Below are 22,689 nucleotides of genomic sequence, written 5' to 3' on the forward strand. Positions count from 1 at the left end.
GGCATGAAAAGTTCAGTAACATTTCTCTGATACCTTTGGTAGTGCTTGGTAGTGGTACCTATTGCTTTGGTCATGTTATCCTGCTTCTGTGCATCAGTACTGAGAGAAAAACAAGAAGCATTTTTTGTGTGTTTATAAAGCCTTGTTGGGGATGGACGTTGCCTGTCTCCAAGCTTATAGCTGTGCTGGGTCTCTACCAGCCATGTCTAGTGCCTGAGCTGCAGCGCAGGAGCCCCAGTGCTCTCACTCGGGCTGCTTCTCACTGACTTGGTTGGGCATTGAGCGTGGCCTGCTGGAGCCACGGCCCAGGTAAATAGTTGTTTGTGAGGGAATCCTAGGGGAATGAGGGTACGTATTATCAACTGCAGGAATATAGAAAATGCTTACTGTTCTTACTGCTGTTCAGATTTAATTTCTATAATGGAATCACAAAGCTTTCTTGTCCTGTATTGATGTCTTTTTTAATCATATGAGCTGCTTGCTAGCTGGACCGCTGCTTCAGCCCTGCCTTATTAGAACAGGTCACTAATGTATTTTAGAAACCAATTTGTGTCTTCACCAGCTGTTTGGTGGTTTTTTGTTTTTAGTTCTTCTCTTGGAAGAAAGATAAGAGCCAGTTGCTGGAGCTCCTCATTAGCTTTCTGTTCCACCGAGGTTGAACTTAACAGGAACTCTGGCATACGGTGACCCTTACTTCTGTGCATTAGTATGGGCTTGAATGCAGTTGCTGATTGATAGATGGTCCCTCCCCAGCTGTTAAGGAGGTGATGCACTGTAATGGAAGCAAGACCTGAATATAAGCTTTTGCAAAGTGTCCTGAAAGCAAGCTCTTACTTTTGCTTGTCTTGTTCGCTGGGAATAAAAAGCTAATCCCATGTAAGACTCAACAGGAGAGAAATGGGTGGGAAGGCAGCGCGAAGGCTGCGCTAAAGGAAAAGGGCAGGAAGGAGCAGAAGATAACTTCTTGAGCCGTCTTCAAGGTGAGCATTCAGGGGAGGGAGTATGGTGTGGGATAAGACTCAGGGCTCTTAGTTTGGGGCCTTCCATTCATGGATAAAATGGGGGAAAAGCGGCTGCAGCAGACGCTGTGTGCTGTTCTGCATGTAAAGTTAATGTGCGAGGCTCCACCCAGCCTTGAACAGTAGGATTTATGTCGTACTTGCGACTGGGTTTTCTGTGGAGTGGGGCAGAGACTTTCTGCCGAGATTTTCTTCTGCCACTTCTCCTCCAGCTGTGAGCAGCCACACGAGTAGCTCCGCACAGCTTCTACACAGGCTTGTTCTTGGTAACCTGTCCAGGTAGGCAGCACTGGACAGACCCAGCAGAACACAGTCCTTAGGTAAATTTTGTCTTTGCCTTCCACACTTGAGCTTGGTTTGTCCTTCGTGGCAAAGCTGTGTGGGCCAGGTCCTGCCCGTGGGAGCTGACTGAGCCTCACGCTTTCTGTATTGCTGTACAGGTACGGGATGCTTCTGTTTGCTTGTTCTCCTAAACCAGGCATAAACACGGGTACAGGTGAGGCAGGGGGTGGCAGCCGTGCACCTGTCCGGGCCTACTCTGGGTTGCTTTCTATGGGCTTCCTTCTGGCTCCCCGCGGCCAGGGCCTGTCTCAGCGCCCCCACAGCGGGCTCTTGGGGCTCGGCGCCCCTCAGCCGGCTTCTTGGCAGGCCCCCCCCGGCCGCCCCTCGCTGTCCGCGCCTCAGAAGGGCCCCTCCAGAAGGGGGGGCCGGGCCGGGCCGTGCGGGCAGCGCCGTACGGGTTAAGGCGGCGCGGGGGCGGGCAGCGGGCGGGCCGGCTCGGGGCGGCGGGCGGCGGGCGCGGCGCTCCGGAGGCTGCCGGTGGGTGAGTTTCGGCGGGGCTGCGGGCACGGGGCAGGGCCCGCGGGCACCGGCGGCGTGGGGGGGGGCAGCGGCGGGATGGCTCCGTCGCAGGCTGGACCGACTTCGTGATTTATGAACTTTTTATTTTTCATTTATTCGGTCAGAACCGCCCCGTCTGCAGCTCTGTTGAACTCGCGCTTATGCCGCAGCCCCCTCCCCCCGTTTGCGAGCGCCTGCCCCGTGCCGCCGGGCAGGAGCCGGGGGGCGCCGCGGTCCCCCCGGGTTACCGCCGGTGAAGCGGCCGGGGCCGAAGGCAGCGCCCGCGGCCCCTTTCGGCAGGCACACGCGTGGCGTCGTGTCCGTGCGCCTCCCGCTGGGTCTGCGCCTCTGCCCCGAGCCGCCGGCAGCCGGCACGCCGTGCGGGTGGCCCCTTGGCACCTTGCTCGTAAGGTAGGGTCCGAATCCGCGTGCCGCTCTGAGAAACGCAGAGATGCGACTTTGCGCGATATGCTCTGATCGTTTTTTCCTCACGGAAAAAGAACGAGCGCCTTTGTACCTCCGTGTCGTGCAGGGAGGTCTGTGCTCCCGCCCGCGGTGCCGGTCTGGAAGCCAGCGCTTTTTGTTACAGGCTGGTATCGTGCACTGCTGTAGCTCGCTTCGCCAGCCTACGTACAGCTTGTGGTTTCTTCCGTGCTCTTAAAGTCTTGTAAGAGGTTTAGCAGAAAGCACAACTCAAATCCAGTTATGTGGGGAAACGTTTGAATTCGCTACGTTTATCTGTTTGCTGGAAAGAAAAGAAGCTAACTTGCACGATCAGAAAGGACGTGGCTTTTATCAGCAAGAAAAGCTGAAGGATGCGTTTGGCTCTTTGCAGAATGCCAGAGTACAGCTTCGGACGAGCTGAACTGGCTGTATCCTCATCTCCTGCTATGACCACTTCAAAGCCCCCTCCGGCACACTCCTTATGCTATCAGGGAATGAAATAAGGTCTCTGAAGTGTAAAACAGCATAGAGAATATATTCCACAAAAGCAATTTCTCAGGTAGTTGGTCTTCAAGATTCTCATGCCTGGATTCTTTTTTTAAAGCAATTAAGTCCACTTTCATGTGCCTAGCTAAGTGTTTCTTGGAGCCCACCATTTCTTACCACTTCCACTGAAGTGAATGCTTGCAAACCACAGCTCTGAATCTGTTAATAAATCAGATGTGGGCAGGTGGCTTTTCCTAATGAGCACTGTGCTGAAAATTACAAATGAAAGTCCACTTGCTTGTGAATGTGCTGAAGGGTTCTGTACTTCCAGTGTACGAGTTTCGTGAAAGACTGACGATGTGTTGGGCTGTAGAAATGCATCTGTTGGTGATCAATGAGCTGATGGCAGGGTTCTGGAGAAACGACAAGCTTAGTTTATAAGCAGAACAGGTATTTTCTTCTAGGCATGTTTCACAATGTAAAGGCTGCTTGAATGGCTTTGAAATACTTTAAATACTGTGTCTGTTTCCGCATTATAGGATGACCTGCCAGCTCCTTCCAGAACCACACTTAAAGGAGGCTCTAAATGAAAGCTTTGCAGTGAAGTTTTTAGTTTGGACTCCATATATAGATTTAGTAAACCATAATTTCAGAAAGTCTTAAATTACCAAAGTCTGAAGTCTAAACTTGTGGTAACTAGTGAGTTACTTAGTAGCTGCCCTGAACAACTTCTTGTAGTGGATCAGAGCTTTAAAAAGACCTCTGGTGCAGTGGGGTAGCTGTGCATTAAAGGGATGCCGGGAGCTGGAGCCTGAGCCTTTTCAGGACTTGGTGTAGGTGACCCTGTGCTTAACAGCCAAGCAGCCCGCACCAGCCTGCCACGGCTCGCTGGGGGCCAGCGCTGTCACAGACTTGCACAGGGTGCCCCCATAACGATTTTTAAGCCTTTTATCAGTCTGTGTGTACAAGGCGCTGTGGGTCCGTGGCTGGTGGTACTGCTTCCTGACCTTGCAATTTAAATATTTAGTTTTGGGCTCCTAAAATTTTGGAAGGTTTAATGCTTTAAGACCCTTTGTACCCCCCTATCCTGTGTACGATACCAAGGCTATCTGATAAGTAATGAAGCCTTAGATGTTTCCACCACCAATACATAGGAGTTGACAAATATAGAAGTAATTCAAAGAGATATGATTTATGCCTCTCAGAAATATAACATGCTTACAGAATCATCTTGACTACCCTCCTCCCGGTCCCTGCCTGTTTTATTCCAACCTATGCTGCCACTAAAATGGACCGTTACTGGAAGCGGCCGGAACCCTGGTGGAAGCCTGAGCATTTCTATCAAGTTAACGTTATGTGGATGAAGCTGGCTTGGAGTGGAAATGGATGTGGCACTCTGTTCTTATTCTAAAAAGAGTTGAAGACCAAGATAACAAGATAATGCTGCTTGTGCATGCTTGATTTGAGTTCACAGTCAATTATCTAGAATGGGGGATACTTAAGTTATGAAGAAAAATAAACATGGCCAACCACAGACAGAAATGGATTTCTGTAGTAATAAATTCTCTGGATTCAAGAGCTTACTCATTAAGCCTTATAGTTTTATTTATAATCTTTTTTTTTATTATACTTTTAACACTGAATTAAAAAGAATGGCTTTTAAAAAGTACATTCTTAGTGCCTGGAAAAGCAGACCATGTAGCAGCTGTTCCAAGTACAGGCAGTGCCCACAGAATTTCCCTAATAAACCAAATGTAAAACAGTTACTTCTGAGATAATTTTTCTCCGTTAAACCTGCCAAATGAATGTTGACTTCCATTGCATCCTCTAATGGTATCAGATAAAGTCTTCGGTTTAGAATCTGAGGACTAAGGAATAACATTGTTCTTTATGCATCAGAAACTGACGACTAAGAATGTGGATTTAGGGAAAAACTTCCTTTTTGTCTGTTTCTCTGAACTGACTTTTGTATAATACTAATTAACTACTAAAGACAATTCAAAGTAAACCTAAGAGCTTACCTCACCAAATTCCTTCTTACAGTTACATATTAACATTTTTGGCTTCGGCTCTGTTACACACCCTTTTCAGCATTGGTATTTCTTTCTTTTTAAGCTGAGGCAACCTGAATGGGTTTCTTGGGTTACTGCGCAATCATTTGTCTGTGTTGTTTTCCTCCGTGGCCATGCATGTGTTCAGGGTGTGGAGGGGAACAAGGAACCGATTCCCTTTCTGGACTGGTAAACTGGTACTACTGGTACACGTAGCCTGGCTGCTGAATGCTGGCTGCCTTCTGCTGCCATCGCTGCCTCTGTGGATCCAGGTGAGAAGGAGCTTCTCGGTGACTTGGAAAACAAGATGGCAGGGGCACTGGCTGTCCAGAACAGAGGAGGAGGCCGGGGGTGCCCTCATGGGCCCATGGGGCAGGCAGGAGTGCAGCTAATGGGGCCATCCGTGAGTGTCCTGGCCTTCCTGGGCTCGTGCTGCTGCACAGCCACCTGCTGCCGGTGGGACTTGTGTTTTAACTTGTCCTCAGCCGGATCTACCGTAGAGTGTTTCTCTGCAGTAACAGACCGGGTGCAGGACCTGGAGTGGGGGATTTCAAGCAGCTTGCCTCCTTGCTCCACCACAGGTGCCTGTGACAAGTCGGCTGTACAACCCCTGCGTGCCTCAGAGGTGCCGTGTGACAGGCCCGAGATGCCTGGCAGAGGTCTGCCCGCTGCTGGGGCTGGGTTTGGGGCCGGGCTGCCCTGCCTGGTGTGCACAGCCCTCACTGCCCACCCAGCCCCGGCCTGAAGCTGGGCTCCTGTCCTCTCCCCGCAGCTCACACGCTCCCACCCTGGTGCCTTCCTGCAGCAGCAGGCCAGCAGCCGCCCTGAATCCTCCAAACTGATGCCAGCTTTGCAATAAGGTTGTGGCAAACGCGTTGAAACAGCTCGGCTTTTAATGGACAGGAAAGGCAGTGAGGCAGTGGTGTGTGCCGTGAATCACGCTGTGGCTTGCAGGCTAAATGTTATAATGACCCTCTCATTAAAATCTCTCAATAAAATGCTATCTGAGTTTTCCCTTCAGAGCAGGCTGCATTAATGGTGAGAATCTCCCCTTGGGAGTGACCTACAGGCCGAGCTAATTTTGAGTCAAAGTGATTTAAAAGGTGATTTTAATCACAGTTTGAATCAGCAAAATCATTGACTTAAATAACCGATACCAGTTTTTGTGTAAATATATGTGATTTTGTAACTTTCTTGAGGCAAACCCTTTTCTAATTGGATAACAACTCTTACAGTGTGTTGACTGGCAACCAGCTGAAGCTTTTGTCTGAAGCTTCCACGTGATGGTTTATTTTAGTAACCTTTTGTTTAAGTAGCTAGCATACTATAATAGTAGAGACTCAGACAAATTCTTGAGAATGGTGAAGGATATTTTCTGGCTCAGGGTGTCCCTGCCCCTGGCAGGGGGGTTGGAACTAAGTGGTCCTTAAGGGTCCCTTCCCACCCAAACCATTCTTTGACATGATACAAGTTGTGCTCACATGGAGAAAAGTAAAATCAATTCAAATACGCAAGCTGTCTTGAAGACAAGAGAGCTGAAAATGCACTGGAATGAGAAGCATTTTTAATACATGCTTTCTCATTTGCAAGCAGTTTAACTGAACCAAATCCTTTGAGATTTTGGAGCAGATGACTTCTCTCCCTCAATACCTCTAGCACTCTGAGTAAGAATAGGAAGAAATGGTCCATCAGCTCCTGATATTTGTAGCCAAAATTAGTTGAACTGAACTAACTAAATAGACTGACACGAGGAAAAGAACCTTTTTGACAAGGGCAAAAAGGCACTGGGATTGGCAAAGTTTTGATGTCTTCACTCGCGACTGACTTGGAACAAGCAAATAGTGTAACCTATCTGTATAACATAGAAAAGATGGTTACTGTCACTGAGTTTTTGGAGATCTATGTGGAGCTCTATAAAGCCACGAGTGGCACAGAGGTGGTGAATAGAGGTTGTTTGCTGTCCTCTCCCATAAAAGCTAGAAGTATCAAGCTGGTGAGAGCCACTTTAACAATAAAAGGTCTAGCTATTTTTCTACTACTTCAGTTTCTATTAATTTTATAACTTTGGCAGACTATATTATGCCTGATTTTTCAAATATTTGTTTAAAAATACGTAATAAACAAATCTGAAATATCTAATACTTAAGAAGTTTGTTTTTCTTCTTAAGTTTAAACCTGCTGTAAGGAAAAAGCTCTTCAATTTGACTGCGGAAGCGAAGACCTGGAGAATAAAGTCCTGCAATGCGTTAACCTGTGCCACGCCAGGAAATATGGGATCTCCTCTCGCACATTCGTTGTGCCTGGTGCAGATTGGTGCAGGGCCATCGAGGATACAGCTGCCCTGAGGCTGGGCCAGTTCTGCTGTAAGGACACAGACATAAAATGAAGGTGTAAGATATCCACGCTCTGGATGGGCCCTGGAGTGAGGAGCAGTGCTCTCTGTGTATAGGCTGGTACAGGCAGCCCTGCGCTCTGCAGTACTGGGATGCAAGCTAGCTCCAGTTCAGCTACTGCTCGGATGCAGCCTCTGTCTGGACATCTCCAGAGTTGGCCCTGTGACCTTCAGACCTTAGCTGAATGCTTTCCTACTCCCTTCGTGCCTTATCTCAGCATCACAAGACATCACTTTCGAAGTCATTTGCCGTTTGAGCTCTGCTGGGTGACAGTGAGTGTACTGTGGTTATTTTGGAGGAGAATTACTGATAGGTGATTTTTATTCTCTTTGGGGGTACTATTTCAAATGAGTATGGCATTTCAATAAGCGGAAGTATTCAGAGTAAGTTCACAGTTGATATTATTGATTTCTTTAAGCTTGTTGCCCAGATTAAGATGTAATGATGTGTCTGCAGATCTCTTTGCTCTCTTGTCACTGCAAGCAAGAGATTCATCTCTTGAGATGATTACACAGTAAGATACATGTTCAGAAAACCTTCCCTGTAATTTTCACAGATTTTTTTCTTTTTCTCCTGCTACTCTTGCCCAAAATGCTACTTCTATATGCAGGCACTTGGGTTGTTCTTTAAAAGCTTCCTGCCAAGCTCAGCAAGTCCTTTACTGCCTTGGTGGGTAAGACCAGAACTGCCTGGGCTGGGCAGGGTTCCCAGCTTGAGTAGCTGTTGTTTGCAGCTGCTTAGGGACTTCTGGTTGCTTACAGATTTAATTGCATCATGTTCTTCTGAATACTTTCTAAGTGAAAACGGGGAATTTACTGACTGCCCAACTTCACTGTGCTGCTTTGAGCTGGGAGAGGTAGGTACCAAGCTCTAGTTGACTCCTGATGGTGGTTCTGAGTTACTGAGGGTTCTTTATTTTTAGATGAAGGGATGCTCTGTAATATTTCAGTGCAAGGGATGATTTACTTGTTTCCTTCCACTTCTTATCCTTAAACAGCTGTTCTTACTTCTGGCTATATACTTGAATTTGATGCTTTAAATAAGAGATTCTTGTATAAAAGAAGCAGTTGCCTAGGTTCTTGAGGGTAAAAAAAAAAATGGACATCAACATCAAGTGGCCTGCCTTCATGCTGACTACTAGATACAGGGTGGAAACCAGGAAAGGCTAAGAAGCCAGTTCAGAAAAATGAAGTATTCAACAAATTTTCACTTAGCTGCAAATATTAATCACAGAATAGTATGAGTTGATCTAAAGTTAGATGATACAAATGCTGTGTGAGAAAATAACAACAGTAGCATAACTTAAATCACAGAAGACAAACCTTTTATCTTAAAGCTCAGAAAGAATCTTTAACATAAATGTGGATTGTTAGCCAGCCTGCTGGGGGTTGCTTAATTTTCTTCTCACTCTCCAGAGAGATGAGATACCATTGCTAGTCCATTATTAGCCTGTGGTTACCTAAGTGTACCTGATCTTTATCTGTGATCAGTCTTAGCTGCAGAGGTGAGAAGCTTAGGCCATTTCTTGCATCTTTCTGCCTGTGCCCATTGCATCTGCTCTTTCCATCCTTTCAGCCCCACTCAGCCCGCCGCTCTGGCACTCACAGCACCCTGAGGCCTGCGAGGAAGCTGACAAAGCTGGCAGCCTTGTTCCTCCAGCAGCCCTGCATCCCCACGCCGCCTCCTGTCCTCAGTCAGGCACGGGTTTGCTGCTCTGTGTGGTGTCTGCCGTGCCTAGGGCCTTGTGCCATGGCTGGGATCCTGGGTTTGGCAAAAATTATATGGTATTCGTTAGCAAAGTCAAGGTTAAAACACTTACTCAGGTCCTGGCAGTGAATGTGAGGGCTCGTGGTGATCAGACACAAACGCCCGCTACCAGGCTGTGAGACCCTGCACAGGGCCTGCTCTCCGTGAGCAGTTGCTGTCAGAGATTGCCGACATTGACCTCGCTGGAGAAGCCGAAGTGCGCTGTCATCTGGTAGCCAGAGCTGCCCCTCCGTCACGTCTAATAGCCCCGTGTCCACAGCAGTGCGGAGCAGATGTCAGAAAACAGCCCTGCGCTGCTGCTCCTGCTGGGCCGTTCTTTATCCTGTGGTTGGGTACAGAGCTGCGTTTTGGTTTTGAAGATAATTGGTGTGTGTGTGCTGCTCACAGCGCTCTGGGGTGACAGCCCAATAAAATAATCTGTGGCTTTAGCGCAGACAAATATGTACAGTGGTTTTTTTTCACTTTTCAGCACATTTACTTGAATCCCGTAGCAGTAACGGGCATGTGTTCAGAACATATATGCCCTTAGCATTTTATATACATACGTTATTGCATTCATTAATATATAATTCAAAAAAAGTTTTTTTTTTTCCAGTAATAGGCTTTTTATTGCTTAGCCAGTAAAATGGAAGAGTTATGATTTATGCTTTGCTGTCCTGACTGGATGCACTGAGAAATGGAAATAATGATGGGGCTGTGGCTCAAACATGGGATTTCACAGTAAGAAAGGCCTGGCTGTAGCTCAGGTTTTCTTTTTGACCTCCACTTTTAACCTCTTAACTTCCACATTGTTGCCTGCACAGCGTGACTGCTAGTGCAAGGGGACTGCTGGCTGTTTGTAAGCGGGTAAGACTTGCAAAAAAATCCTCATTCATGGAAGCATCATTAATTGCAGTCCTTTAGAGGACAGAATATCTCCTTCTGCACTAATAAATTGTACAATATGAATTTTTACTTGAGGTTTCCAAATACATGCCCCCCTGCCCCCCAAAGGAAAAAAAAAATTACCCCAACATGTTAAGTGTGGTAATTCGAGCAAGGACCAATAGTTAACTTTAATTCTTTCTCTTTCCCCTTCCACTCTTCCTAGGATGCAGGGGCTGTAATCCAGGATGAACGAATGCTACTATGATAAGCGCATGGACTTTTTTTATAACAGGACAAACACTGACACAGCAGATGAGTGGACAGGGCCAACGCTTATTGTTGTTCTGTGTTTTGGGACGTTCTTCTGTCTCTTCATTTTCATTTCAAACTCATTGGTCATAGCAGCTGTGGTCAAGAACAAGAGGTTTCATTTTCCCTTTTATTATCTGCTGGCCAATTTAGCAGCTGCAGACTTTTTTGCTGGAATTGCCTATGTCTTCTTGATGTTCAACACTGGCCCAGTGTCTAAGACATTAACTGTAAATCGCTGGTTTCTGCGTCAGGGTCTTCTGGATACCAGCCTGACAGCTTCCCTGGTGAATCTCCTCGTCATAGCTGTTGAGCGGCACATGTCAATCATGCGGATGAAGATCCACAGTAATCTCACAAAGAAGAGAGTCACCTTTTTAATTATATCAATTTGGGCCATTGCTATTTTTATGGGCGCTGTTCCTTCCCTGGGTTGGAACTGCCTCTGTGACATTACCGCCTGCTCTTCCCTGGCACCTATTTACAGCAGAAGTTACTTGGTGTTCTGGAGCGTCCTAAACCTTGTTGTTTTCTTCATTATGGTGGTGGTTTACATAAGAATCTACATGTACGTCCAGCGGAAAACTAACGTCTTATCATCGCACACTAGTGGATCCATTAGCCGCAGGAGAACCCCTGTGAAGCTTATGAAGACCGTCATGACTCTCTTAGGTAAGAGGCTGGAGCAAGGCTGGCAATGCCAACCAGTGTTTATTAAAAAACAAAACCCACTAAACTTACAAGTGGTGAAGTTATTTAGCCTTCTGTCCAGCTTAAACAGTGAAATCAATGTTGCACGAAATAGAAATGCAAAGCAGAGGGCCAGTTGGCGGCACGTGGAAGAGACGCGTCTCTGTTTGGTAAATGCTCACAGGGCTTGTTTGTAGGCAGCTTGTTAAAAATGTGAGCTGTCCCTCGTTTGTTGCAGGGGACAGGGAGTTACAGAACAGCTGTGGAGGAAGGCTTATGAAGGTTCACTGCTACCTAGTAAAACACTTTCAAAATAATGTTCTTTAATATGTGCACAGGGCCCTGAATCCTGTGGCTGTATGTGGGTAGCTTTGTCTGTACTTCTTCCTCTTGTCCGTTTCCTGAATTTACTGAAAATTCACCTTCACTGGGGAAAGGAGAGGATGCCTGGTGGATCTGTAACGTTTTCCTGGCAGCTATTTGCTTTGTAGGGGGAGAATTTGCCTCTGTTTTGTAAAGATTGCATAGTGCAAAGTACTTTCAGATGGTGATACAGTACAGCCTTAGATCTCTAGATCAGAAAATGAGATGTGACCTAGATTTCACCCTAGAGACACTCTGGTTATCTGAGCAGCTCAGATCACTTCAGCTAGTTGTGATGTAGCTGCTTATTAAATAGAGGTGCAGAGTGGATGGTTGATAGCTGGAAGAAAACACTAGCTGTGGTGGTGAATTTTCAGGCAGAATGGGCAGTGAGCATCTCCTAGTGGAGTAGTGAGCACCTGTAGCATAAAGTTCAAGGACCAGAACAAAGCCCTCCTCCAGGTGTAGTTACTTACACTTGTTTCTTGAGGCAGCATGAATCTGTTCCTGTTCCTCCTTAGGCATTCAGAAAAGAAACCAGATTTCAAATTTCATGTCCTTCCTTTCAAATTATTTCTTTCTTTTGGTGGGGAGAGGGGCCTTTGGATCAATTTAAAGCCCAGCGTTAGCTTCCTCTTACTTGCAGAGTCTGGGTTTTTAGCCACCAGATTAAACTATAATTCAGACAAAGCATATGATGATATTACTTCATGGGTCAGACAAATTTAACTTAGTCTGGGTGCTGCTTTGGAGGTCATAATTTTGTATTTTTACTTTTCCAGTCAGAAACAAAATGAGAACAGAGCCTGCTTTCATAGAAGTCGAATGAGTGCATATGTCAATGGGTGCAAGATGTACCCCAAACTCCCATGTCAGATGACTTGTCTCTTGGCCTGTTCCTTCTTATTAATTTTACAGATTTTGGCTCTGTGAGGCTTTTTGTAAATATTTGTTTATAGGAATGAGAATTTATTTCTTAGAACAGCTTGCAATGTGTATTCCTGGCTTAGTCATTCAAGCACACCATGCAAAAAGCATTAGAAACTGGATTGCCATGTTTTATGGCCTTTTTGATTACAAAAGGAACCCCCAAGTGACCACTCTGATACTTACAAACTGCTCTTACGTCCACTTATACAACGGCCTATACCTATATGCAGCAAGTGGGCATGGGGTTTTCAGCTCAAGGCAGTTACTTTTAGTGGCTTCTTCCTAACCATCTGAAGATGCTTTGCAGTAAATGGCTGGTATGGTCTCAACTAAAAGCAATTACAGGAAGCGCTGTCGCTGGAGGAAGCATGATGAGAATGAGAGTGCTTGTTAACTTGCTGTCTTGGTGTCATGGCAGGTTCAGGACAAAATTCTGCTGCATGGGAGGAGGCTGCGTGCTGCAGGGTGCTGTTGGCATGCTCATCCTTCCGTCTTCCCCAGGAAAAGAGGCACAGGCAATACATTGCTTTCGACACATCGCTGTCCTCTCTGGGTATTCTCCTGTGGTCCTGCAGATGAGAGCTGGGGGAGTCTGGGTTTGTTTAACTTCATGGCTGCGTGGTCATCTCAGCTGCAGATGGCTTTTTTGCACCACCCTTTGCTGGGCTTGCATGGCTCCTTCCAGAGCCTGGGATTCAGGTCCCCGTCTTCTCGACCATGTTCCTGTAAGCTCTCTCTTTCTGCCATAGGCCCTCAGATGATCCATCACAGGATAGGAGCAGTGGAAGTGGCTTTCCCTTTGGCATGCTCAACTGTAGGAAGTTATCTGCTTGGAACTGGGAAACCTAGCAAAAGGGGCTAAAATCCTCTTGGGCTGACCTTTTGTGGCACAGTCCTGGCAAAGCATGCGACTGTCCCTGTGACGCAGGGCAGTTGGTGGTGCCGGGGTGTGTGATGTTTGGGTGGTGTGTGTGTGTGGCAGCTCGTCTGAACTTGGCAGGGAGATTCCCGCTGAAATGGCAACCTTAAGGCACGTGACTTCCAGTTTTAGTGAATTTATAGTTTAATTGGTAACTTGCTGTTTTAACACGGGCACATCTGTGGCAAAGGCAAGTGGAAGCTACCGCATCGTATTTTTTCTGTTGTTGTTTCCCTCCCCGCCCCTTCTTAGTGTCGGCATGCTGAGAGACAGCTTTGATGTGGATTTTTAAGGCATGGTGCCACCAAAGCATCAGTAGTACGTCCAGGTACGCAGGAAGCCATTAATTTTTAAGTAGAGATGATGTAATCTACAAGAAAATCCATGTTTGAAACTCCTGGAAAATCCTCAAATTGACCTTGAGGCTCTGTGATTCCTGATCTCCCATAATCCGGTGTGAAGTCTCAGAGCTGTTCTCCCGATTCATGTTGCAGCCAGGCTTTATTTCTTGTCACTCGCTGAATTTTAGAGTCCCAGAAATGAAATTATTTTCAAAGCGTGGCACTTTCTCAAAGAGAGGAGCTCCTACGGGATAAAAAGTCTGCAAAGAAGATTGCCGAAGGGCCGAGACAAAGGCTTATATTTATGTTTAACCATGGGTCCCTCTCAAAGTTCTGTGGTAAAAATAGCAAAATCCTAGAAAGGCTGCGAGTCTGAGCCATGCCTTGCTTTCATCAGTGCCACACTGTGAGTAGGGTGTGAATTGCTTGGTGACAGTAAAATGTGTTTTGGATGGAGTTGAAGGAGCAGCCCTGTGAGAGCACTTCCCAGGAACTGCAGTGCTGCCACTGCGTTGCCCCCTCCTCATCACTGCCCATGGAGTGGGTGCAGCCTCCCAGCAGGGGAAACTGAAAGGTTCTGGGTGCCAGAGAGAGGCCTGCAGATGTTATCCCTCCGCACTTTTCCCTTTGCAACCTTGATAGGGCTCCCACAATGTCTCCTGAGAGTTCGTGGACTAATCCTGCTTGTGAGCTCAGGGTTTTTTTTGCAGGAGGGATTTCTCTCTGGTTTTGTTAAATGTGGCTGTGGGGTCCATTTCCTGTCCTGCTGACCTCCATGAAAGCAGGGTTGGACCTTGCATGTTTTGGTAGAATGAAAAAATAATAATATTAAAAAAAAAAAAGGCAGGTGATCAGAATGCTTTCTGTGCTTGTTCTGAGGAGGGTTCGCTACCATATTAATTTCTGCATGGAGGTGGTGTGTTGACAACTTTGCCAGTGACCTTTGGTGGCCAGCAAAAGCATCCTGTCCAAATACTTGCTGAGGCACTCGTGTAGACACAGCCATGTCTGGGTGGTCTGGTTCCAGCGCTTGTTACAGTGGGTGGGATTTGCCCTTGAACTCCAGGGCCATAAATCAGTAGGATGTTTTCTCCCTTGCAGCCTGTAAGAGGGAGCTGGTGTCACGACTGCTTACTCAGCGTGGTGGAGCCAAACCAGCGTGCAGCGTAGTGCAGAGGCTGGCCGGGGAGAGCATGTGCTGTGGTCGCAGCTTGCCGCTCCTGGTGCCAGTGGGTATTGGAGGAGTGTCACTGATGTTGACCATTAGCTCTAAACTAACACCATGAAATTGGTACTTAGCATCACAGACATCTTGGTACAGCAGAGTAGAAAATGCATTTCCTGAAGGAGGTGGTCTCTCACCTTTCCATTCTGTGTAATTCTTCCTGGAACGCAGTAAAGGCATCAGTTGGATTTTTTCTGGACTCCTTAAGATGCTCTTTATAAAAGAGGGGTCGTTCTGCAACAAGGTCTGTGGGGTGTTGTCACGTTGATTTGTTTTGCATACCGTTATGGCCTGGTGTAGGTGGGCACCATGACCCCTGAGCTCCTTAGCAGGGGGTAAGTGTGCATGCCCATGAACCCAGGCCGGGTGCTCGCAGCGGAGGGCATGCCTGTGGTGCTGCCCAGCTGGTGTCCTGCTGCTAGCCGGGCTCCCCCGCCGGGCTGGGCACGGCTTGGACATGGGAAAATCAGTGGCCTCGAGAAAAGGAGCGTGACCAAAACTGTTGAACAGATACCAAGACTCCCAGGAGAGCTTTATAGCATGTAGCTGCTGCCATCCTTACGTGTTTGATTATTTTTCACGCCCAAAAAAGGGGAGCTATGCCTCTGTAAGTGATTGGAATTTGCTCAGTACGTTGTTTGAAATGTGACTGCTGCGCAGAGTTGTAATTTTCTATTTCAGTACGTCAGGCTGCAATTGTGGCTTGTGCTAAGTTAGCATTATCGTGCACTGGGCTGCTTTCCCCGTGGGCTCCCAGGCTGGCGGTGCCGCGGGGGGCAGCTGGGGCCGGGCACCTCCCAAGCCTGAGGCTGAGACCAAACACCCCGATGTCGTCCCCCCGACAACTTTGCACACATTCGAGGAGACGAGGAGAACCCTGTGGCTCTAGGGCTAGTCCTTTGTTTTTTTGTTCCCCACACCACTACTTTCCTACTTCCTCATCTTTTTTGCCTTTTTTTTTTTTTTTAATCATGCACTTTGCTGCATTTCTTTGCCCTGACTGCTACAGCCTTGTTTCATCTTCACTGACTCATCTTTTTCTTTCTCTGTTCTCCTTTACAAGCGGTAGCAGTGAGACGCTGGGCATCTTCCCCTCCAGCATACGAGATACGTGAAGAGAGGACATCTTCTCTGTTCAAAGTGCTAGCTGTGTGCTCCAGAGATCCTGTTTATTTACCAGAGTGGACAAATTGCTGTTGTGAGGTCCTTTCCCGACTTGCGTTTGAGCTGATGCTGACAGCAGCTGGATTCTCACACCCTGCCTGCTTCTGAGGGCCTCGTGCTCCGGGCCTGGCAGAGAAGCTATAGCAGACGCCATTTTGCTACTGTCACTAGTATTTTGTCCGCTCCGGCTTTCTTAATTTTTGAGTAATTTTTTGATGAACAAACTAGTAAGATGTTTAAAAAACGACAAAGCTAGAAGTCTGAAATCTTTTTTTCCTTTCTTTCTCTTTCTCCTTTATTTCCAGGTGCCTTTGTTGTCTGCTGGACTCCTGGACTGGTCGTCTTACTGCTTGATGGTCTAAATTGCACCTACTGTGGGGTTCAGAATGTGAAAAGGTGGTTTCTTCTCCTGGCCCTGATGAACTCTGTCATGAATCCTGTAATTTATTCATACAAAGATGATGAGATGTGGAGCACGATGAAGAAGATGCTTTGCTGCTCGTCTGATGATAAGAGCCAGGAGAGACGCTCGTCACGGATTCCCTCCACCGTGCTTGGCAGGAGCACGGACACCACAGGGCAGTACATTGAAGATGGTATTATTCAAGGGACGATTTGTGGGAAAGGAGATCTTAATGATAAAGGAAACTCCTGAGTAATTCAAGGGCCTGAGTTGGCTGAGAAAAGGAGGGGGAAGGGAGAAGTTTTGTAAGAGAAGATTGACTGGCAAAACTGGTAAACAATATATCCACTTCGTTCCAGAGCCTCAACTCCAGTGTTAACAGAAGTTCTTATAAGTAATTGACTGATGGAAAAACACTTTGTAATGAAGAAAACTTCCTGTGCTTCTTTTTCTTTTAAGTGCCTGAAATTATCTTTTTTGTGAATGGAATAAGTATATATGAGAGACTTTCTGTGCGTGGAAACAAAACGTAAACAGTGTAGTGAGGTCCTCCAGTGAATGGCATTCATGCTTTGAACAGTTTCTTGAGGAGGATTGTAGGCTTGGTTGGACAGGATTGTGGCCTCTTCGCTTTCCCTGTTTACAAGTTCATACTTCTCTTGTCCTCCTCCTTCTCTTGCTTTCAAGATAAGTAGTTCAATGGCTTATTAAAGCTGTGCCAGAAACCCAGCTGCAATGGGAAGACCAAATACCTGTGCGTGTGTATAAAATTCAGCCATAAATCGTCAGGATCTGACATTACAAAGTGTATAAAAGCCATTATATACAGGCGGATGAGTGCTGCAAGGAGACATGTTGCACACTTTGCTGCTGTCACGTAGGCAGCTGTGGAGGGTGGACTAACAGCAAGGCAGTGCTTATTAAGCCTGTTTTTTACTTTCCCAGATAATATCAAATGGGTGGCTCACCCTTCTTTGTGACTATTTTGCCACTGAGAGAAATGATACCCGAAACCCTGTTCTAACACAGCAAACTCCTAAGGGGTATTTAAATGTACATATAATATATACAGGCTCAATTAATTTATTTAAAATAGAAATTAATTAAAGAAAAAAAGCCTGAAAACAACTTAAACTCCTACAAGAATACAATATGAATTGATCATCTGACCTCATCTGGACCACATTTAACCTCTGATTTGCAAGCAAGTCTTAAGGTAATATGCTTGAAGAGGCCATGAAACAGCAAGTGATGAAGGGCTTTCAGCATTGTGACCGATCATGTGCAGTGTGCGTGCGGTCACAGCCGTCCAAAAAAGTAAGTTTTGTCTTATGGACTATGCTCTAATGGAGGATCCAGCAATTTAAAGCTCTAGGGTAATGTTTTTAAACCATAAGGTTTTAAATTAAAAATTCGAATGTGGATTTCTCAGTGGTCTAAGAACCTGTCTCTTGCTGTCCGATTTCAACAGCAGTGAGCTTCCTGCTCCCTCTTCCTAATTTCAACAGGAGTTATCTGTGTTGTCCTAGAGAAAACCTGATTCCTGGTACTAAATCAGGCAATCGCATGCAGAGACCACGTGGAATTGTTGGAGAACAACATCAAGAGCGTATTGTACAAGGCCAGAAGATAATCTGTGGTTTGGTTTGGGCAAATTCTTTCAGCACAATTTGCTCGCAGAAAATCTGGATCGTGCTGGTTGAAGCAGAACCAGCGCCTGGCTTAAAGGCCGAGTTGAAGTTTTATAGAAGGCACTGGGGGATTTGGGAGCAGACCTTAGTTTACGAGCACAGCAAGCGCAAGCCCATGGCCAGAGAGCTCCCCCCTAACACAAGTTAGCTAGTATGGGTATGACCTAACATTTCACAGTAAATGCTGTATTTATGAGTAATGCTGGAAAGGTTTACACATGTGGTATTTTTGTTGGTTTTGTTTTTGGCCATTATAATGCAATGTTCTTGTGCAATTACTACTTCATTAGTCTGGTGTCTTGAAAATTATGTAAAGTTGTGCTTTGTAAAGCCAGTGACATTGCAAAGGCATATCATGCAAATGTTTGTGTCCCTAGAGCTACCTGCAGTGCACAGTTTGTGTTAACCAGGCCAAAACTCAGTATACAAAGCCAATGGAAAATAAAATGCTACTTCAAAATAAAATACTTGTTTTGTTTCCTGTTTGGGTTGTGGCTGAACGTTACCTGGCACCACCGCCAGCAGTAAATGGCTGCTGCTGCTCATACTTGTTTCCATGGAGCCACCGGAGCTGAGACTGATCGAACTGCAAGTAAAAATGAAGATGGCAAAGCCTTGTTTTATATTATCACAAAGGGATTTCTGTCTTAATAAAATTGCTATGTTTATTGGCAACACTAGCCAGTGTAATACTTGGTTGGTCAGGGTCTTGAAGAGAACTTGCATGAAGGCCTGGGACACCTGCAGCAGTGGAGAAAGCACTAGATTTCTCCTGCAGACCTTGGGATTTGGACTGCAAAACAGTAACATGTGGACAGTTTCTCCAGGTAAGCAGGAAAAGGTGAATCCTGTAAAAAGGTAAAGGATGGCATTGCTTGTAGTATTCCTCCTACAGTAGATTCGCGTTCTGGGTGAAGGCCTGAGAGGTATTAACAACTGTTCTGCCACAAGTGGAAGGATTTGAGGTCTGTACGTCTAGTCTTTGTGTTGTCTCATTTAAAAACAAAACCAAACAACCAAAACCTGTCTCCACGCTTTTCCTTGTGGGGCGAAAAAAAAAAAAGCTCTGTAAACTGGTGCTCTGTGAATGGCACTTCTTGCACTGTGCCATGGCCTCTGTTCTGGCATGATGCTTCCCTTGGAGAGCTATCAAACTGTCTAAACATCCAGCTACTCACAAAGCAGGGAATTTCTTTTTAACTCCGTAAATATTTATCAGAAGAGTTTGTCTCAAGGAAAACATTAAAACATTATTTGTACTTGAGTTGTTTTTTTTTTTTAAAGAAGATGGAGAAGGCATATTCTATAGGGTTTCCCTGTTTCCTTTTTCAGTAATAACCCAAAAAAGGTATTAGTATCCTCTGACTTTGCATGTGTCTGCTCCTATTTACATATGTTAGTGTACTGATGTAGGAGATGAAACATGCTTTTGGGGAGGGCTTTAGGCTGAACACCCACAAGAACTCTACGAGGTTAATTCTTAGGAGAGAGAGGAAGGCAAGTGTAGAATTGGCACAACATTGTGTAGCTACAAGACTTTGGGTGTTCCTGGTGATACTGGAGGCCTTTCTGTCTCTGGGAGACCCTCAAGAGCTGCTGTATTGTTTTAAGTGGTGAGCAGGTATTTCTAATTCAATGTGTTCACAGAAATTATTGAGAACCTTTGTGATGTCTCTTCCTGTACCTTCCCCAACTGCTTGTCTCCCAGACCAAAGTTGCTCTTCCAGTTGATCGGTAGGTGTAGGAAGAAGCACTCTGTGGCTTTTCTCAGGCTGAAGAGAGGCTGGGAGAGTCCTCCATGGTTAGCTCTCCTATAAAGTCCCTGTGGTCACGATAGAAGTGATTTTCAGGGAATTGCTATTAAAAGCTCAAGCAACGTGGCTTTATTTTACATGGTAGATCTTTTGAATCTTTCTGGATAAGCAGCTAGCCTGGTCATTGTTTACTAACCGTGCGTGGGAGAGATGTTTCTCCTCCAAGATCTGCACCGTCGTTTTGACCAAGGTGGTGGGGGTGATTGGGCCGTCTGGGAGAGCAGCCAGACTGCTGCAGCCTGCGTGGCACTGCTTCTGGGGCTGTTCTACCATGGCTGTTTTTCTTTCTCTCTGTTTCTGTGGTTAACTCTTTTTTTGGTTGTGTTATTTATTTATTGTAGTAATTATTGTGAAATGGTGAAATACAACAGAATTTATATGTATGGCAGCTTGTGCATGTATTCGTGAACTGGAATAACTACTGCAGCTCTGTGAAGTTATGGTGCCCTTCCTTCCCTGATCAGATACATCTTATGAATAGTTATACATGGCTTTGTTTTTGTTTGCTTTTTTTTTTTGTTTAAAAAAACAAAACAAAACTGCCAAGTAGCAGCTAACAACGTGAGCAATAACACTACTATGATTCTTCCATGGTTTTAGTGAACAAAACTGTTTGCTAAAACGGTTAGGTTTAGGTTTTAGGCCTAACCTGCAGGTTAACGGAAGCTGATGGGGAAGAGTCAGTTTAAGCTTGCCGTATTTCTTATGCTTCTTCCCTAGAGTTCTGGCTATTTTGGCTGCTATCCTAGAGAGGATGCACTGTGGGGTAAGGCCCTGGTCTAGCCCAAAGCAACTGCTTCTTGCAAGACTAGACCCCAAAAGTGGAAATACTGAAAAGAAGAAGGCAGGTAAATTTTGTTTGTTAGTATATGAGTCTAAAGAATGCTTCTAACTTACATGAAAGAAGTAATTTCACTTTCCCCCCTTGCACCCACTCCCCACTTCCAATGCTGGTGCAGCCATTTGTGAGGCCAGATGGCGAACTGCAGTGGGTATCCAATCCAGCTGAAAAATGGCTCTGGGTGATGCACGCTGGTAGTAACTAGAGAAGAGTTTCCACTTGCCATTACCTAGCAGCTGAATTATTTCATCGGCTTGTTATACAGTCACACAGATGACTTGTTTTCTGGAATTCTTTTTAAAACAATCCTCCTTGAATTCTATGCTTCGCAGTGAATATGCATGCTTGTCAGGGGGAAGGGGGAAAAAATCCCTCATGAAATAAGGAATTAGGTCACGTTAGGCTTCCCAACCCCCTCCCCACCAAGGCCTTTTGGAAGATAAGGAATTTAAACACTTCTATGCTTTGAGCCGTTCTTCAAAACACCCTGCTTATCTTTCAAGTAGTAATTGGTCCCTGTGCTTCTTTTATACATCTTTTTACATGATGAGGGTGCTTTTTCACTGCAGCAGGCAGAAGCATCTGCTTTCTTCCAACCTATTTAGAAGTGCTGTTTTACAGCCTGTAGATATGGTATTTTGGATCATCTCCTGTAAGTATCTAAGTGCGTTTTCCTGTGTATATTGAAATAAATTATTTTCAAACTAACCAATGCTACGTTCACCAGATAGTTATGTTAGAAACAATTTTTTTGTGAACTAGACTTCACACATTTCTCTACTTGTGCGCTTAGGGCTTTGATGTACAACCCTATGAGGAAATCAACATGCGCAATAACAAAAGCAGAAATCACTTATTAATCTGTTGACACTACTGTCTGTGTTTTAATTTAAACATTAGCCTCACTGAAACCATGGATACAGTCTAACTTCTCCAAAAAATACTCCTCTGCATATCTGTAGGCCAGGAGTAAGTCAGCCTACTTAACTTCCCTGACCTTTTTAGTTTTCCTTGCTTGCTCTGATATATATGAAAGTAAGAAGGTGATGTTTCTGAGCAAAAGTGGATTGCTTAGTGTTTCAGAAGGTGATGATCTGGGGATGTACTTCTTATTTAGGGAGGTCCTTTCACTTTTTTCCTAAACTTGCTGTGGAAGGAGATGAGATCATGGTCTGGAAGAGCTGGTACTCTCACCAAGTATTGCATTTCGTACGTAATGGTTAAGAATATGTATCTACTGTCTTGACCCCAAATGTTAAGATTCTCCTGCATATGCTAGACTCTCACAGTACTGCAGAGTTAATTTTATCTCCATTTTCCATTTGTGTTTACGCAAACAAACACTTGGTGTGTTGGCTTTAATTAGGTCTCTATTAGAAATATGTTCCGTTACTAATGGATGTCAAAACGCAGGGGAGTAAAAAGGCTTGACCTCCAGAGATGGAGATGTTATTAATGCTTAAATGATTCTATTCAAATTCTGGTTAACGCATCAGTTGTTATGAATGTCAGTGTGTTTGTGCAGTGTACTTTGTGATACTGGGCTGTGATTTTTCCCACAGGTATAAATGAGTTAATTTAATTAGAAATGCAAGGGTTTGTGCCTATAAGGATAAAGGGCCCATAGACTGTGAACTCACAACTGCTCACACATGTGCTTAGCTGTAATTTTTGCACAGTTGTGTTGCTTCCAGGAGACCTTTCATGTGAAAGGAGCCAAGCATGTGTCAGCATTTGTGAGATCAAGACGTTCAATGTCTGGTTTTGGGCTGTAAGTTTCTGCTATATGACACACGTTCCCATTACATCGTTACCAACAGGCGCAGCAGCAGAAGGCTGGATTGGCCCATGCACTAATCCTCCCCTCAGACACAATTGTTGACTTTAAAGAAGAAACATTTGGGCCCATAAAGCAGAAATTTGCAATGTTGGATTATGTCCAAAATTTGACCTACGCTGTTTTGTCCCATTTTCTCCTGTATAATCTCTGCACAGTCCATGTAATTTTTTGTGTTCTGCTTTGTTCTTCAAAGCACAGATTAAACCACACTTTTCTCTAAACAGATAAATTCCAGCAGTACTGGATCCTAAAGCAACCCTCCAATTTCACAGACCAGAGAGCCACAAGAAGA

The 22,689-nt window shown here is 45.4% G+C and overlaps 1 protein-coding gene across 5 annotated transcripts; it reads left to right on the forward strand.

Annotated features, from left to right (window-relative positions):
• The first annotated feature begins 1,766 nt into the window (after nucleotides 1-1,766).
• LPAR3 (lysophosphatidic acid receptor 3) lies at nucleotides 1,767-18,385 on the forward strand. 5 transcript variants are annotated; one of them, XM_067001234.1, is made up of 3 exons: nucleotides 1,767-1,842; nucleotides 10,091-10,848; nucleotides 16,114-18,385. In XM_067001234.1, exons 2-3 carry the CDS (start codon nucleotides 10,113-10,115, stop codon nucleotides 16,461-16,463), a joined length of 1,086 nt encoding a protein of 361 aa, XP_066857335.1. In that variant the 5' UTR covers nucleotides 1,767-1,842; nucleotides 10,091-10,112; the 3' UTR covers nucleotides 16,464-18,385. The 5 variants fall into 5 exon arrangements, with proteins under 5 accessions (XP_066857335.1, XP_066857336.1, XP_013033503.1 ...); XM_067001235.1 differs by having other exon boundaries at nucleotides 1,799-1,838; XM_013178049.3 differs by lacking the exon at nucleotides 1,767-1,842 and adding an exon at nucleotides 1,854-2,270.
• Nucleotides 18,386-22,689: the final 4,304 nt, after the last annotated feature.

This window comes from Anser cygnoides, chromosome 8 (genome assembly GCF_040182565.1).
Source record: "Anser cygnoides isolate HZ-2024a breed goose chromosome 8, Taihu_goose_T2T_genome, whole genome shotgun sequence".
In the NCBI taxonomy this organism is placed as follows: Eukaryota; Metazoa; Chordata; class Aves; order Anseriformes; family Anatidae; genus Anser; species Anser cygnoides.